This window comes from Microcaecilia unicolor, chromosome 5 (assembly GCF_901765095.1).
Source record: "Microcaecilia unicolor chromosome 5, aMicUni1.1, whole genome shotgun sequence".
Classification (NCBI taxonomy): Eukaryota; Metazoa; Chordata; class Amphibia; order Gymnophiona; family Siphonopidae; genus Microcaecilia; species Microcaecilia unicolor.
Window position 1 is genome coordinate 36,578,113 of NC_044035.1, and position 15,581 is coordinate 36,593,693.

The 15,581-nt window shown below is 46.0% G+C and overlaps 1 protein-coding gene across 1 annotated transcript in view; it reads right to left on the bottom strand.

The window, feature by feature from the left end:
• The window catches only part of CFAP58 (cilia and flagella associated protein 58), a 462,734-nt gene that overhangs the window by 375,810 nt on the left and 71,343 nt on the right, over window positions 1–15,581 (bottom strand). The window contains exons 8-9 of the mRNA XM_030202779.1: window positions 12,103–12,185; window positions 1,454–1,645 (exon numbers count right to left, since the gene is read on the bottom strand). Of these exons, the coding sequence (XP_030058639.1) occupies window positions 1,454–1,645; window positions 12,103–12,185 (275 nt within the window). The remainder of the gene's footprint in view (window positions 1–1,453; window positions 1,646–12,102; window positions 12,186–15,581) is intronic.

Genomic DNA, 15,581 nt, shown 5'->3' on the forward strand with positions numbered 1-15,581 from the left:
GTTCCCCAGGACCAAAGTCCACCACCCTAACCACTCCTCCACTGTTACCAACTGATTTTGAAATGGTGATGCCAAAAAAAGGCTCCTCTCTTCTAAAATATCGTATGTTCAGTTACCAACTGTATGCCAGCAGTACAGTGATGGAGCAGTTGAGCAAACATTACAATACAGGATTGCACATGCTTCTGCCCTAATCAGAGAGCCACTGAGGAGCAGGAAGAACAACCAGTTTCCACACTGCCAGCTTGATACAGTATCCTAATGTAGGAATTAGGAAAGAAGAAAGCAGTTCTGCCAACAACTCCCACTTTTCAAACTCCACCTTCACCCAGGTCAATGTATGTCAGACAAAACCGGTCGCAAAGCCAAAGATAGGCCATCACCTGATCTTCACCTCTCTACAGCACATGAAACTAATAATCAGGGCCGCCGAGAGACACAGCCGGGCCCGGGGCAGGACCGCCCCCCCTCCCCCCCATCTAGACCGGCACCTCACCGTGCCGTGCACCCCCACTCGCCCCCTCCTCCCCCCCGCACCTTCCTGTCACTATGTCCAAGGAGGTACCTCCTTGCCTGTGTCTGACTGCTCCTCCAGCCTTGGTCTGTCGTCTCCTGCTCCTGCGTGCCGGGACCTGGATGACTGCAGTAACGCGATATCGTGTTAATGCAATTATCCAGATTCTGGCACGCAGGAGAAGGAGAAGAGAGAGACAGACCTGGAAGCGGGTAGACAGAAAGAAGCTTGCTGGCGCTGGGCCCTCCCTTGGAGGCCAGGCGCAGTGAAATTTGCTCCCCCTCTCGGCAGCCCTGCTAATAATTATTACCTAACAAAGGGGGTCTTTTACTAAGACACGCTCACGTTTTTAATGCACACTAAAAATAGGCACGCGCTAAACGTTAGAGACGCCAATGCATTCCAATGGGCATCGCTAACGTTTAGCGCGCGCCCAATTTTAGCGCGTACTAAAAGCGTGAGTGCGCCTTAGTAAAGGACCCCCCAAAGAGATACTTTCATAACATTAATATTTTAGTTTTTAAATCTAAAATCTTTTTTAAGTTCTTGGGTACACATGCAGTTCTAATACAAAAGACTGAGAAGCAATCACCAAAAATAGAACTTCAATTCCAACTTTTCCGAATTCTGAGACTAGCAAAGAGATGCAAATGTCCTACTAATAGACTTCTTCGTTGCATTCACCCACAGAGGAACGAGCAAAAGCAATCAAGTATTTGGACTGATACTTTGTGCAAAAGCACCTCTCCCTTAGATTGACAACGTATAAGATCTCAGAAGCAGTACTATCAGTAGCTTGCAGCAACTATGTCACGCAAGGCTACAAAAGGAAAGTCTAATTTCAAATGGTAAATGTGCAATTGCGACAGATAGGAAAAGACAAATGGAATGGAAGGAAAAAAAGGAGATAAGTAAGAAGCTGGAGGAACAATCTTTTACCTTTTGAGTGAGATCACTGGCCTCATTGATGTATCGATCTCGTTCCTTTTCTAGCTGGTAAATTATTTTTCTCTGTTTTTGAGCTTCATCTTTATAGTTTTGGATCTCTTCTTCCAGGTTCTTCTTAGACTGTTCATGGAGTTTCACTAAATTCAACTGTTTCTGAGTGGCAGTGGCTGCCTTCAGCATGTTCTAGGAAGAGAAAACCCAAGTTTATCATGAAACAGCAGCTCTGAAAGAAATGTGATTATTGCTTATCGTATTTTCCAGCTTACTGCATTTCAAGCAGTGGTCTAATTATTCAGAGGACTGCATAATTACTGTCTTACTACACTAAATCAGGACATTCCCCCAAACATAACTCAATTTCCAATTTTTGGGTCGGTAATCTATATAATACATTCCAACGCCACAGTGACAATATAGACGTGAACAGACACTACTGACTCAATTCCAGTTTAGAAAAGATTTCAGGACGCATTCATTATGAGAGGGGGGGAGTAGTTATCAAGGTGAATTAGGGCACTAACCTGTGTTAATGAGCGTTTAAGGGCTGTATCGCTTGTTTCAGTGCTCTAATACAGCGCTATTTAGGTTACCCCATGTTCCATAGTAATGAGATTCAAAACATGCAAATGAATGTAAAGCAGCTCATTATTATGTAATACTGTAACTTGGCTTGCAGTGAGCAATAGGTACACACTGTAACAGAGCTGCCAAGGGAGCTTATTCACTCAGTGGAAGATTTAGGGTCCGCCCCAGCCCACCCCAGTTCCACCCTCATCTCCGCCCCTCCCTGCCCATTGCTCCACTCACATCTCTACCCATTTCTCCATCCCAGCACAGAAGATTCATGGCCAGCAGCTACAGGAGTGGTCTCCCCGTCCAGCGACAGCAGCAAACGCCTTCATAAAACGTCATCTCCTGCCGCCGTGAGGCGTGGGATTAGCAGTAGCAGGAGATGGTGCTTTATGAATACCCTTCCTGCTGTCGCTGAACGGGAGGCCACTCAGTGGGAGATCCCGATGTCTCACCAGGAAATGACCCACGAAAGCGGGAGTCTCACGCTGAAAGCAGGAGACTTGGCAGGTCTGCTGTAAGCCGCATTATAGCTAGTAAAATAACCCCAGCTAAAAGCGACAATGGCTGACCTAACCATCCTGAGTAGAAGCCCCTGGAGACATATCCTTGGTGCAAGAGGATATTACATCCCCTGGCAGGTAGGTTCTGGCTACAGGATTACTTGTGATGCTCTCCTTTTAGGTGAGCCCCCTCCTCCAAGGCAGCACAAGGGCTGCCAGACTGGATATGATCACACAGAAGAACTGAATTTTTTCTGATCCGATTATAAAATGCTTAAAGTTAGCCACTGCTAAGTGCATGCATTCAAATGGCTTGTGTGCTCGCCTCCCTTGATCTAGACACATGCAAAAGTGTAGATGTGATTGTGTACAGTGAGAGTGACTGTGTAGCACTAGAAGCTGTTTGTCTGAGTGGCAGCAACAGTGTACAATGGAGAAATGATTCCAATGGCAGTGCAATGACACCCGTCTCCCCCCCCCCCCCCCTCCCCAGGACAACAGCAGGTCAGGAGGCTTAGGCCCAGATGCATGAAAGACATTGGTAATTCCCGTTCCCTACCGATTCCATAGCGAATCGGTAGGGAACGGGAATGCATCAACGATAGGGAATGCAAATGAGCTACTCGTTGTAGCTCACTTGCATTCTCTAGTCCTTCAGTACCTGAGTCGGAGAATCGGGACGTCCCTTTAGATTAGGCTCCTCTTCCTGGTCTCTTCAGCCAATCAAAGCGGGCTTAGCTGGCTGTTGTCAGCGAAACACGCTCTGATTGGCTGAAGAGACCAGGAAGAGGAGCCTAATCTAAAGGGATGTCCCGATTCTCCGGCAACCAGGAAAATAGAAAAATTTCGCTGTGGAGGGGTAAGTGGCGCGGCGAAGACTCTCAAAAAGGGGGGAAAAAAACATGAGCGCCGGCAGAAACAAAAAACTGCACAAAAAAACTGCAAAAAAAAAAAAAAAAAGACTTCTCTCAGAAGCGCAGGGAGAGTACGTCCTTAAAGGACGCCCCTCGCATGCGCTCCCTGCTTTTTTTTTTTTCTTTTTAACCTTTTTGGGGGGCCCTTTTCCTTTCCAATTCCCTCACAGGAGCCCTAACAAGAGGTCAGGACATCTCGTTAGGGTTCCTACGGTAAGGGATCGGAAAAACGGTAGTGCATCCTGATTATAATGGGCTGCAACGGTACTGCAGCTCATTATAATAGCTTTTCAAACATTTGCATTCCGTTTTCGTTGCCTGCTACCGTGGCAGGGAAAATGCCCTTAGTGCATGCCCGGGGTGAACTACTTGCGTTTTAAACTGGCTGGAACCAGTTTAAAACGCAAGTTGTGGGCTCGTTAGGTTTTGTGCATCTGGGCCTCTGTGCAGTGGCCTGGTGGTATGCAAATGTGAGCTGGGCATTTAGTACTGCAGTGCCAATTACATGATGGTTAGCTGGCACTAACATGTCATCCCCTCCCACCATTCTCCATCAGTGCAGGAATAAGTCTAACTTGTGCAGCATGCATTTTCCAACTTGTGTTTCCATGAATATATCATCTGCTTTTTTTTTTTTTTGCACTGTTCTGTTACCTTCGAAGCAGGGGCATAGCCAGACAACAGATTTTGGGTGGGCCTAGGCAAGAAGTGGGTGGGCACCAAGTGTTCTTCCCCCCTCCCCCCCCCCCCCCCCCCCCCCCCACAACCACCACCCAAAAAATATCTCAGCTGGTGAGAAAACGCTTCTTTCCATCTCGGCAGTCTGCAGCAGGCATGCGCTGAAAACTGAGCATTTTCAGGTGCCAGTATCATGGAGAGTAGCGTTTTCATTACCATCAGGGGGAAGTCTTCAGCTGGCAGAGCTTGGGATCCCCACCAGCTACCGCTAAATGTGTGCTACTGTTGGGCGGGACTGAGCCCTAAGTGGGTGGGCCCCAGCCCATCCAGGCCCACCTGTGGCTACGCCACTGCTTCGAAGAGGGCAAATGATCAGTAAAATGCGTCTTTCTTGGTGTCAGAGTACTGCCTCCTTAACTTTGCTTTGTTATCCTTAAAATTGTACAATCCTTAGGGACAACCACTCGGGGGGGGGGGGGGCCTGGGGAAACAGAAATACCTCCTACTAGCCAAGCAAACAGACAAGTAACTAGACAGCAGATAAACTACAGTACATTCAAAACAGATTTCTTTGCTATGGTGAACTTACAACAACAAGCTTCATGTACTGATTAAATAAGTAACTACTATTACTACAGCTAATTATTTTTAATTTAATACATGAAGCTCCTTATTATATTATTGTTATTACAGGCTTATGGACATTTAATCCCCAATAATTATTTTATAGAACTTATAAGAACGTCACATGAAAGAAACTCTGAAAAAACGTTTTCCAAACATTTGACTCCTGCTCAGGAACCAGGGTCTTGCAGATTTACAGCTAGAGTTACTAAGTGCACCATCACACGCTAAGCCGCCAATGCACGTCCCATTCAATGCAATGAGATTTAGCTCCTAGTAATACATGTTAACAGTAGTGCATGCTAGTAATCCGAGCTCTTAGTCACCTACCGGCTGATGTTTGAAGCAATTTAAGTGGGCAGAAGAAGCCCCCGAGACTGCCTAAGCCCCGATATTCAGCAGGCAGGAGAAGCTCCTAGACAGTTAAATCGCTTGTCAGTGGCTTAACCAGTTAGCGCTTATGAGCGCTAACTACTAAAGCCGTAGCCAGCTATTATGTCGGCGGTCTGGGGCAGAATCGGCACTCATGTGGTTAAGTGCCGATATTCAGTACATAACCACCTAAGTTAACTGGACAAATCAAACTGCATTAAATAGTCCTATCTTTGTCCAGTTTCACTTAGGCGGTTTCGTGCTGAATATCGCACTCAGCTGGCAACACATAACCGGATATTCAGTGGTAATGTCCAAGCATGACCCATCATTGAATATCCAGGCATAACGCCAGTGGCGGCCATGCTGATGACCGCCAGCCAAATATTTACCCCAATAATTATACATTTGACTCAGATTTTTAATTTAATTTTGCATTTACAACCCGCTTTACCGACACGTTCTAAGCGGTTTACATTTAACAGTATGTTATCAAAAGGATTAGCTAAGATTAATTAGTAATAACTTGCAGTGGAACTGTTCAGTATACAGTAAACAATACTGATCCCAAAAAACAGGAAGGCAATCGATCTTCAAGCTCCAAAACGGGAATGATAAAAGCAGAACAGTAATAGATAAACATGGACTTTTATATTCTTGCAAATAGCAATCTCTTTACATCGCCTGACACTGGCCGTGTTTCACCCAAAAAGGGCTGCCTCAGGGGCTATACTGTGGATTTAAAGTATACAGAACATCAGCAAGCAGTTGCCAATATCCACATTGAGAAAAAAAACAGCAAAACGCTATTGAAGGAGTGCAGAGATACAGCGAAACGCTATGTAGATAATGATGAATAAAAAGCCAATTTGCTAAATAGATACTTTTGTTCTGTTTTCACTGAAGAAAATCCTGGAGAAGGACCACGAGGGACTGGCAAAAGTACACCTGAGAATGGAGTGGATAGAGCACCATTCACGGAAGAGAGTGTGTATCAACAACTTGGAAAGCTAAAGGTGGACAAAGCCATGGGACCGGACGGGATCCACCCCAGAATATTGAGGGAGCTCAGAGAGGTTCTGGCGGGTCCTCTTAAAGATTTGTTTAATAAATCCTTGGAGATGGGAGAGGTTCCGAGGGATTGGAGAACGGCGGAGGTGGTCCCTCTTCACAAAAGTGGTGATAGGGAAGAAGCTGGAAACTACAGGCCGGTAAGCCTCACTTCGGTTATTGGAAAAGTAATGGAAGCGATGCTGAAGGAAAGGATAGTGAATTTCCTGGAAGCCAATAAGTTGCAAGATCCGAGACAACATGGTTTTACCAGAGGGAAATCGTGCCAAACGAACCTCATTGAATTCTTTGATTGGGTAACTGGAGAATTGAATCATCGACGTGCTATAGACGTAATCTACTTAGATTTTAGCAAAGCTTTTGACACGGTTCCCCACAGGAGGTTCTTAAATAAACTCGATGGGTTGAAGATAGGTCCCGAAGTGGTGAACTGGATTAGGAACTGGTTGATGGACAGACGACAGAGGGTGGTGGTAAATGGAGTTCGCTTGGAGGGAAAGGTGAGTAGTGGAGTGCCTCAGGGATTGGTGCTGGGGCTGACTCTGTTCAATATATTTGTGAGTGACATTGCCGAAGGGTTAGAAGGTAAAGTTTGCCTATTTGCGGATGATACTAAGTTTTGCAACAGAGTGGACACCCAGGAGGGAGTGGAAAGCATGAAAAAGGATCTGAGGAAGCTAGAAGAATGGTCTAAGGTTTGGCAATTAAAATTCAATGCAAAGTGATGCACTTAGGGAGTAGAAACCCAAGAGAGACTTATGTGTTAGACGGTGAGAGTCTGATAGGTACTGAGGGGGAGAGGGATCTTGGTGCCTCGCATCACCTTATGCCTGGAACAGACTTCCCGAGCCCATACGCCATGCGCCCTCCCTGCCCATTTTCAAGTCCTTACTCAAAGCCCATCTCTTCTCCCTTGCTTTTGGCGCCTAACCACCTTCCCCATTCATGATACCTACACTGACTACATAGTTTGTTACCTTTAGATTGTAAGCTCTCTTGAGCAGGGACTGTCCTTCCCCATGTTTAAACTTGTACAGCGCTGCGTAACCCTGGCAGCGCTATAGAAATGCTAAGTAGTAGTAGTAGTAGTAGTAGTAGTGATAGTATCCGAGGATCAGAAGGCGACGAAACAGTGTGACAAGGCGGTGGCCGTAGCGAGAAGGTTGCTAGGCTGTATAGAGAGAGGTGTGATCAGCAGAAGAAAGGAAGTGTTGATGCCCCTGTACAAGTCGTTGGTGAGGCCCCACCTAGAGTATTGTGTTCAGTTTTGGAGGCCGTACCTTGCGAAGGATGTTAAAAAAATGGAAGCGGTGCAAAGAAAAGCTACGAGAATGGTACGGGATTTGCGTTCCAAGACGTATGAGGAGAGACTCGCGGACCTGAACATGTATACCCTGGAGGAAAGGAGGAACAGGGGTGATATGATACAGACGTTCAAATATTTGAAAGGTATTAATCCGCAAACAAATCTTTTCCGGAGATGGGAAGGCGGTAGAACGAGAGGACATGAAATAAGATTGAAGGGGGGTAGACTCAGGAAAGATGTCAGGAAGTATTTTTTCACAGAGAGGTTGGTGGATGCTTGGAATGCCCTCCCGCGGGAGGTGGTGGAGATGAAAACGGTCACGGAATTCAAACATGCGTGGGATATGCATAAAGGAATCCTGGGCAGAAAAAATGGATCCTTAGAAGCTTAGCCGAAATTGGGTGGCGGAGCAGGTGGGGGGAAGAGGGGTTGGTGGTTGGGAGGCGAGTATAGTGGAGGGCAGACTTATACGGTCTGTGCCAGAGCCGGTGATGGGAGGCGGGACTGGTGGTTGGGAGGTGGGAAGTACTGCTGGGCAGACTTGTACGGTCTGTGCCCTGAATAAGGCAGGTACAAATCAAGGTAAGGTATACACATATGAGTTTGTCTTGTTGGGCAGACTGGATGGACCGTGCAGGTCTTTTTCTGCCGTCATCTACTATGTTACTATGTTACTATGCAGTCCTTGTAACTGGTAGAGAGGCGTATACAAACTCCTATCACGATCGCTGGGAAAAAAACAGTGTCGGGTGATGTAAGGAGATTGCTATTTGCAAGAATAAAAGTCTGTTTATCTATTACTGATCTGCTTTTCTCATTTCCGTACAGTAAACAATATCACATTACATCTTATTAACTAGCTAGACATGGTTGAGCATAATTGTTTATGTAAGATCATATTTAATATGAAACTTGATAGTCTTTGGAACTCATAGTCTAGAATGTAGACCCTTCGCCATTTTTATCGGGACAAGTTAAGGGGAAAACAGGTATAACCTGGGCCATCCAAGGCAATAAAGCCAATACTCATACCTATACATTAGCTATACAGGGTACTTCCACAGAGTAGACGTGTCAAATTCCAATTGTATCCTATATAATAATTCTCACCTCCAAAGTTTGGAAGCTGCCTGGGATCCTGGCTTCCGCCGTGGTTTGCTAGGTGCTGTAGATCAAGATGACGTCAGGAATTCCATTGATTGGCTGTGCCTTAGGTGAAGTCACCAGCCCGATGCACAGCAACAAACCACGACCCAGCCAGCAGCAAACAGCGACCCAGGCAGGGGGAGGAGTAGGGACACAGACTCGTGGGGGGACAACCCTGGAACTGGGAGGGAGGGGGGACCCTGGCACATACTCTCATTCTCGCACACACACTCGCACCCAGTCTCATGCTCTCTCTGTTCCACACACACTCACACAGTCACTCTCACACACACACTCTCTCAAACATACACACTCCGAGGAAAACCTTGCTAGCGCCCGTTTCCTTTAAAACAGAAGCGGGCCTTTTTTACTAGTTTTAGATAAAGATCTGCTGACACAAAGCTGTTTTCTAAAACGCATCCACAGCGGCGTACTGAAGGCGGGGCGGTATGGGCACGCCACCTCAGGTGAACGCTGCTGGAGGGGTGCAGGGAGCAGCTGCGCGGCTGTTGGCTCCGCCGGTTTCCTGCTCGCTCTGCTGTTACTTCCTGTTCCAGGGCAGAGGGAACAGGGAACCGGCGGAGCAGACAGCCACAGGGCTGCTCCCAGCTTCCAGCACCCCAGCAGAATGCAGCCGGGGGGGGGGGGGGGGGGGGGGGGGGGCTTGGAGGTGATGCGCCAGGGAGGAGATGCTGCACCTGGGGGGGGTGCGCAGCGGTGATCTGCCCTGGGTGACATGTATGGTTGCAATTTTGAAAACCTACATGTCTACATACTCCCAATTAGGTAGAAAGCGTATGATCAATTTTTAGGGGCCCAATATTCAGACTGATGGAGTTAACCAGGCTGACTCCCGCTGTGGGCACTGAGCCTGGATATTCAATGCTGGGCCATTTCTGCTGACCGGCATTGAATATCCAGTTTATTTTTGGCCTGTTTCAACTTAACCAGCCAATTCAATATTCAGCACTGGCTGGCTAATTTGACACCGGCCAAAGATAGCCTGCTATTTCAGAAGTCGAATTTGGCCACCAAACTTAGCCGGCAATGCGCTGAATATTAGCAGATAGCTGGCTATATCACACAATATAACTGGTTATCCGTTAAGCGCTGACCAGGAATATTCAGCGGGAGATAACCAGCTATCTCCCGCTGAATATAGCTGTAAATATCGCTTAATATCGGGCAGTGGGGGACTACAAGAGAGACCTCCTCTAATCCCTCCAGTAAATGAGCACTTTTCAAAACCGAGACAGGGACTACATATCAGCTCCTCAGCATTTTGCCTATGTATGAATTTAGCTTTGAAATAATTATTTGAAAGATTTAGGGTAAAGTTCTACAACAACAAAAGCATGCAATTCAAAGCAAGAAAAGAACTCAGCAGTGAGTTAACAGAACCAGCTCCATGAGATAAGCCAATCCCGTTCCTTATGTTTTTAAAAATCTTTCCTGCTGCACGTGCGTAGGATAATCACAGAGGATGGAATCCAATTAAAGCAAAACTTAAATGACCTCATAGCTGGAGTAGCTTTGACGGCAGCTTCAGAAGTTGGGAAGTAAGACCAATGTCAAGCAGACTTCTACAGTCTGTGCCCCAGAACTGGTAGGGGGAGATAGAAATTAAGTATGCCAGTGTTTAATCATGAAAGTGGAACTTGTGCAGAGTGCCAGATATAGCTCTGGGCACCTTGTTGGGCAGACTGGATGGACTTTGAAACAGGGGCGTAGCTAGGTGGAGCCACGGGGGCATGGGCCCCCACAGATTTAGCCCTGGTCCCCTCTACTTTCGACCCCCCCCCCCCCCCGCCACTGCCTCTCCTCCCCTCCATTTCCAATCCCCCCTCCCGTCGCTGCCGACCCTCCCCCGCTACCGCCAGGTACCTTTGCTAGCAAGGGTTCCCAACTCCTGCCAGCCAAAGTCTTCTTCAGCACCAGTCTAAGGCGCCTTCGCTGATCTGTTTCTATCAGTCCTGACTCCAGACGTCCTGCATGCACGTCCTGTATGTAGCCCCGTGCACGGGGGAGGGTCAGTTGCAGGAGGAGGTCGAAAGTGCCAGGGGGGTCAGCGGCTGGGGGAGGCGTTCTAAACTGTGCCCCCCACCTCAGGCTCTGGACCCCCCCCCCTCCCGCCGAGGTCTGGCTACGCTCCTGCTGTGAAGGTCTTTAGATGCCGACATCTGCCAACATTTACTATGCTACTAAGTTATGTAGCATCGATATATCAAGCCATAATAAACATAAACAATGTACATAGTTCTCAAAGTCCAACTTTATCCATCCTGATAGTGTCACCTAAGTACATAAGTACATAAGTACATAAGTAGTGCCATACTGGGAAAGACCAAAGGTCCATCTAGCCCAGCATCCTGTCACCGACAGTGGCCAATCCAGGTCAAGGGCACCTGGCACGCTCCCCAAACGTAAAAACATTCCAGACAAGTTATACCTAAAAATGCGGAATTTTTCCAAGTCCATTTAATAGCGGTCTATGGACTTGTCCTTTAGGAATCTATCTAACCCCTTTTTAAACTCCGTCAAGCTAACCGCCCGTACCACGTTCTCCGGAAACGAATTCCAGAGTCTAATTACACGTTGGGTGAAGAAACATTTTCTCCGATTCGTTTTAAATTTACCACACTGTAGCTTCAACTCATGCCCTCTAGTCCTAGTATTTTTGGATAGCGTGAACAGTCGCTTCACATCCACCCGATCCATTCCACTCATTATTTTATACACTTCTATCATATCTCCCCTCAGCCGTCTCTTCTCCAAGCTGAAAAGCCCTAGCCTTCTCAGCCTCTCTTCATAGGAAAGTCGTCCCATCCCCACTATCATTTTCGTCGCCCTTCGCTGTACCTTTTCCAATTCTACTATATCTTTTTTGAGATACGGAGACCAGTACTGAACACAATACTCCAGGTGCGGTCGCACCATGGAGCGATACAACGGCATTATAACATCCGCACACCTGGACTCCATACCCTTCCATACCTTAATGACACTAATATATCATGCAAATACGAGGTGTGTACAATACAAGATTTTCACCAACCTGGAAGTCCTAACAAGAAGCCCTGCATGCTTTACTCATCCACAACTTAGTAACAGCTGAAAAATTTGGCATGTTGTTAAGCGTCATTTTCTAGGGATCGCTAGAGGCTTCAAGAATAGAATACGTCAAACTTTGTTGAATGTTATTCAAGACTGCCTGTTCTTTTCACTGTGATTTCTCAGAGTTAATTTTTGTGGTTACGGGTAATGGTTTCAATTCACAGAAAGAGACAAAAAAAAAGAAGCTAGCTAGCTGCCAAAGGAAGCTTGATACCTATTATCTATCCTTATCTGCTCTAATCTGGTATCAGTGTGTCTGCCTTTGCCATCCAAATTATAGATAGCTATCATACTCCCTAGGCAGCCAGTTTCATTTCCCAGTATTTTACAATACGGACTTACCTTGTTCAGTAAGTCCCTCTCTCGCACAAGCTCATCTATGGCTTTCTTATCAATCTCTGCCTGCTTTTTAGTGGTCTCCATTTCTGAAAAAGAAAACAAGAATTACCAACTGCATTCAAACTGCAAAGTTAGCAAACAGTGTTCTTGTCTCATGTGCACTCAAGGTTAGTCTTTTATTTTCGGTATTTTCATGTTATTACTCAAGGTCTCTCAGCAGTGGCATAGACATGAATTTTTAACAGGGGTTGTGTCTCCACCCTCCCCCCCAGTACCTTAAAATCACCTCCACTCCAGTCTTTGCCTGGGCAGTGGCAGTCAGACTGCCTGCGGCCTGCACCGGGACTTTCTCTCTGAACCATCCCACCCTTAATAAAACAGAAAGTTACATCAGAAAGAGCAGCATGGTTCAGAGAGAAAACGTGAAAAAAGATCTGCGGAAGCTAGAAGAATGGTCTAACATTTGGCAATTACAATTCAATGTGAAGAAATGCAAAGTGATGCACTTAGGGAGTAGAAATCCAAGGGAGACTTATGTGTTAGGCGGGGAGAGTCTGATAGGTACGGACGGGGAGAGGGACCTTGGGATGATAGTATCCGAGGACCTGAAGGTGACAAAACAGTGCGACAAGGCGGTGGCCGTAGCTAGAAGATTGCTAGGCTGTATAGAGAGAGGTGTGACCAGCAGAAGAAAAGAGGTTTTAATACCCCTGTATAAGACGTTGGTGAGGCCCCACCTAGAGTATTGTGTTCAGTTTTGGAGGCCGTACCTTACGAAGGATGTTAAAAAAATGGAAGCGGTGCAAAGAAAAGCTACAAGAATGGTATGGGATTTGCATTCCAAGACGTATGAAGAGAGACTTGCCGACCTGAACATGTATACCCTGGAGGAAAGGAGGAACAGGGGTGATATGATACAGACGTTCAAATATTTGAAAGGTATTAATCCTCAAACGAATCTTTTCCGGAGATGGGAAGGTGGTAGAACGAGAGGACATGAAATGAGATTGAAGGGGGGCAGACTCAGGAAAGATGTCAGGAAGTATTTTTTCACAGAGAGGGTGGTGGATGCTTGGAATGCCCTCCCGCGGGAGGTGGTGGAGATGAAAACGGTAACGGAATTCAAACATGTGTGGGATATACATAAAGGAATCCTGTGCAGAAGAAATAGATCCTCAGAAGCTTAGCCAAAATTGGATTGAGGAACAGGTGGGGGGAAGAGGGGTTGGTGGTTGGGAGGCGAGGATAGTAGATGGCAGACTTATACGGTCTGTACCAGAGCCAATGATGGGAGGCGGGTCTGGTGGTTGGGAGGCGGGGAATACTGCTGGGCAGATTATACGGTCTGAGATGGAGATGGGAGGCGGGACCGGTGGTTGGGAGGCGGGGAATACCGCTGGGCAGACTTATACGGTCTGTGCCCTGAAAAAGACAGGTACAAATCAAGGTAAGGTATACACATATGAGTTTATCTTGTTGGGCAGACTATATGGACCGTGCGGGTCTTTTTCTGCCGTCATCTACTATGTTACTATGTAAAATACCGGTGCAGGCCGCAGGCAGTCTATGATTGCTGCCGCTGCCCGGGCAAAGACTGGAATGGAGATGATTTTAAAGCATGGGCAGGGGGCCGGGTCTGACAGGGGTGTGTACACAACACACACACCTTGAATAAATACACCACTGTCTCCCAGGCCTTCTGACTGATGAAATATTGGTTTCACAATTTCATCCAAACTCTCAGACTGACATTTTTTCACGTTTTTACAATTGATTATTCTGAGCTAAAATGGCTGATACCCTACATACCAGAGCTCTTAAAAGACAAATACTACAATATCTGCAAAAATACCAACAAGAAAATTAGATTAATCATCAGCCATTCATAACAGACAAAATCATTATCATCCCTCTGTAGCCGTCAGATGTGTATATAATTCCTGAAGAGTTGCAAGTGTTTAAACTTTTCGAAAGCTCCTGTTTAGGTACTCACAGTATTTTATATATATAGGTATATATAAGAGAACATACACATGGAAGTTAATTTTATAAAGGGTGCCAAAGCTAACAAGGCCCAAAAGCACAACATATGCATCTTTTATAAAAAATAACAAGTTCACACATTTACACCTGATCTGAGGTAAGTATACCGATGCATATGAATGTGTTGGAAGACTAAATGCATATGTGGGTAAAGTATGTGCATCCCTGCCTGTTTTGCCCCTGTTCCACCTATTCTTCAGCACAAGGAATGCCTGATTCGTAAGGAGGTAATTTTATAAAGCTTTTTATTTATTTGTTAACATTTATACCCGCTTAAACCTAAGCAGTTAATCTCAATCTCTCTCTCTCTCTCTCTCCCGATGTGCAGCTGTTCTCTCATTCAGCATTGTGCTTTGAAATATTCTCCTACTGAACAAATCACTGAGCCTTAGATCCTTACCCAGAGGTGTGTTCAGATGAGATCTAAAACTTTTATGTCTTTCAAAGCCAATTCCACCACTTTGACTGATGTGGTAGTTGCAGTTTTCATGACCCATTACTGGTTGCACTTCATATTTAGTCTCTAATTTTTTGAAATTGGATGAGATGAAAGAGGTTTTTCCCAGATTTTCTCCTGCTGATCCAGTAAAATTCCTGGATAGAGAATTCAACCACTTCTCAAGGAGCATTTAGATATTTCAGTGCCCCCTTGGAATTTTGTTCAAGGATCAGGTTTGTCCTGGATGGACAATGACAATTCTTTTCTAATCTTTAGTAGGAATGTCAGGAAAGATACAGCCTCCAGCTGGGATTCATTAACCGGTAGTGGGAGAGATGGATTTGACGAGAAACCTGGAGCACTATCAATCAATGGAGATGTCAATGGGATTTCCTAAGCTTCAGATACCCAGCTGTCAGAAGAGGATTACTGATGAAAAAGGTGCGCTCTCCTTTCATTCACAGAAGATACTGTACAGTGGTGGAAATAAGTATTTGATCCCTTGCTGATTTTGTAAGTTTGCCCACTGACAAAGACATGAGCAGCCCATAATTGAAGGGTAGGTTATTGGTAACAGTGAGAGATAGCACATCACAAATTAAATCCGGAAAATCACATTGTGGAAAGTATATGAATTTATTTGCATTCTGCAGAGGGAAATAAGTATTTAATCCCTCTGGCAAACAAGACCTAATACTTGGTGGCAAAACCCTTGTTGGCAAGCACAGCGGTCAGACGTCTTCTGTAGTTGATGATGAGGTTTGCACACATGTCAGGAGGAATTTTGGTCCACTCCTCTTTGCAGATCATCTCTAAATCATTAAGAGTTCTGGGCTGTCGCTTGGCAACTCGCAGCTTCAGCTCCCTCCATAAGTTTTCAATGGGATTAAGGTCTGGTGACTGGCTAGGCCACTCCATGACCCTAATGTGCTTCTTCCTGAGCCACTCCTTTGTTGCCTTGGCTGTATGTTTTGGGTCATTGTCGTGCTGGAAGACCCAG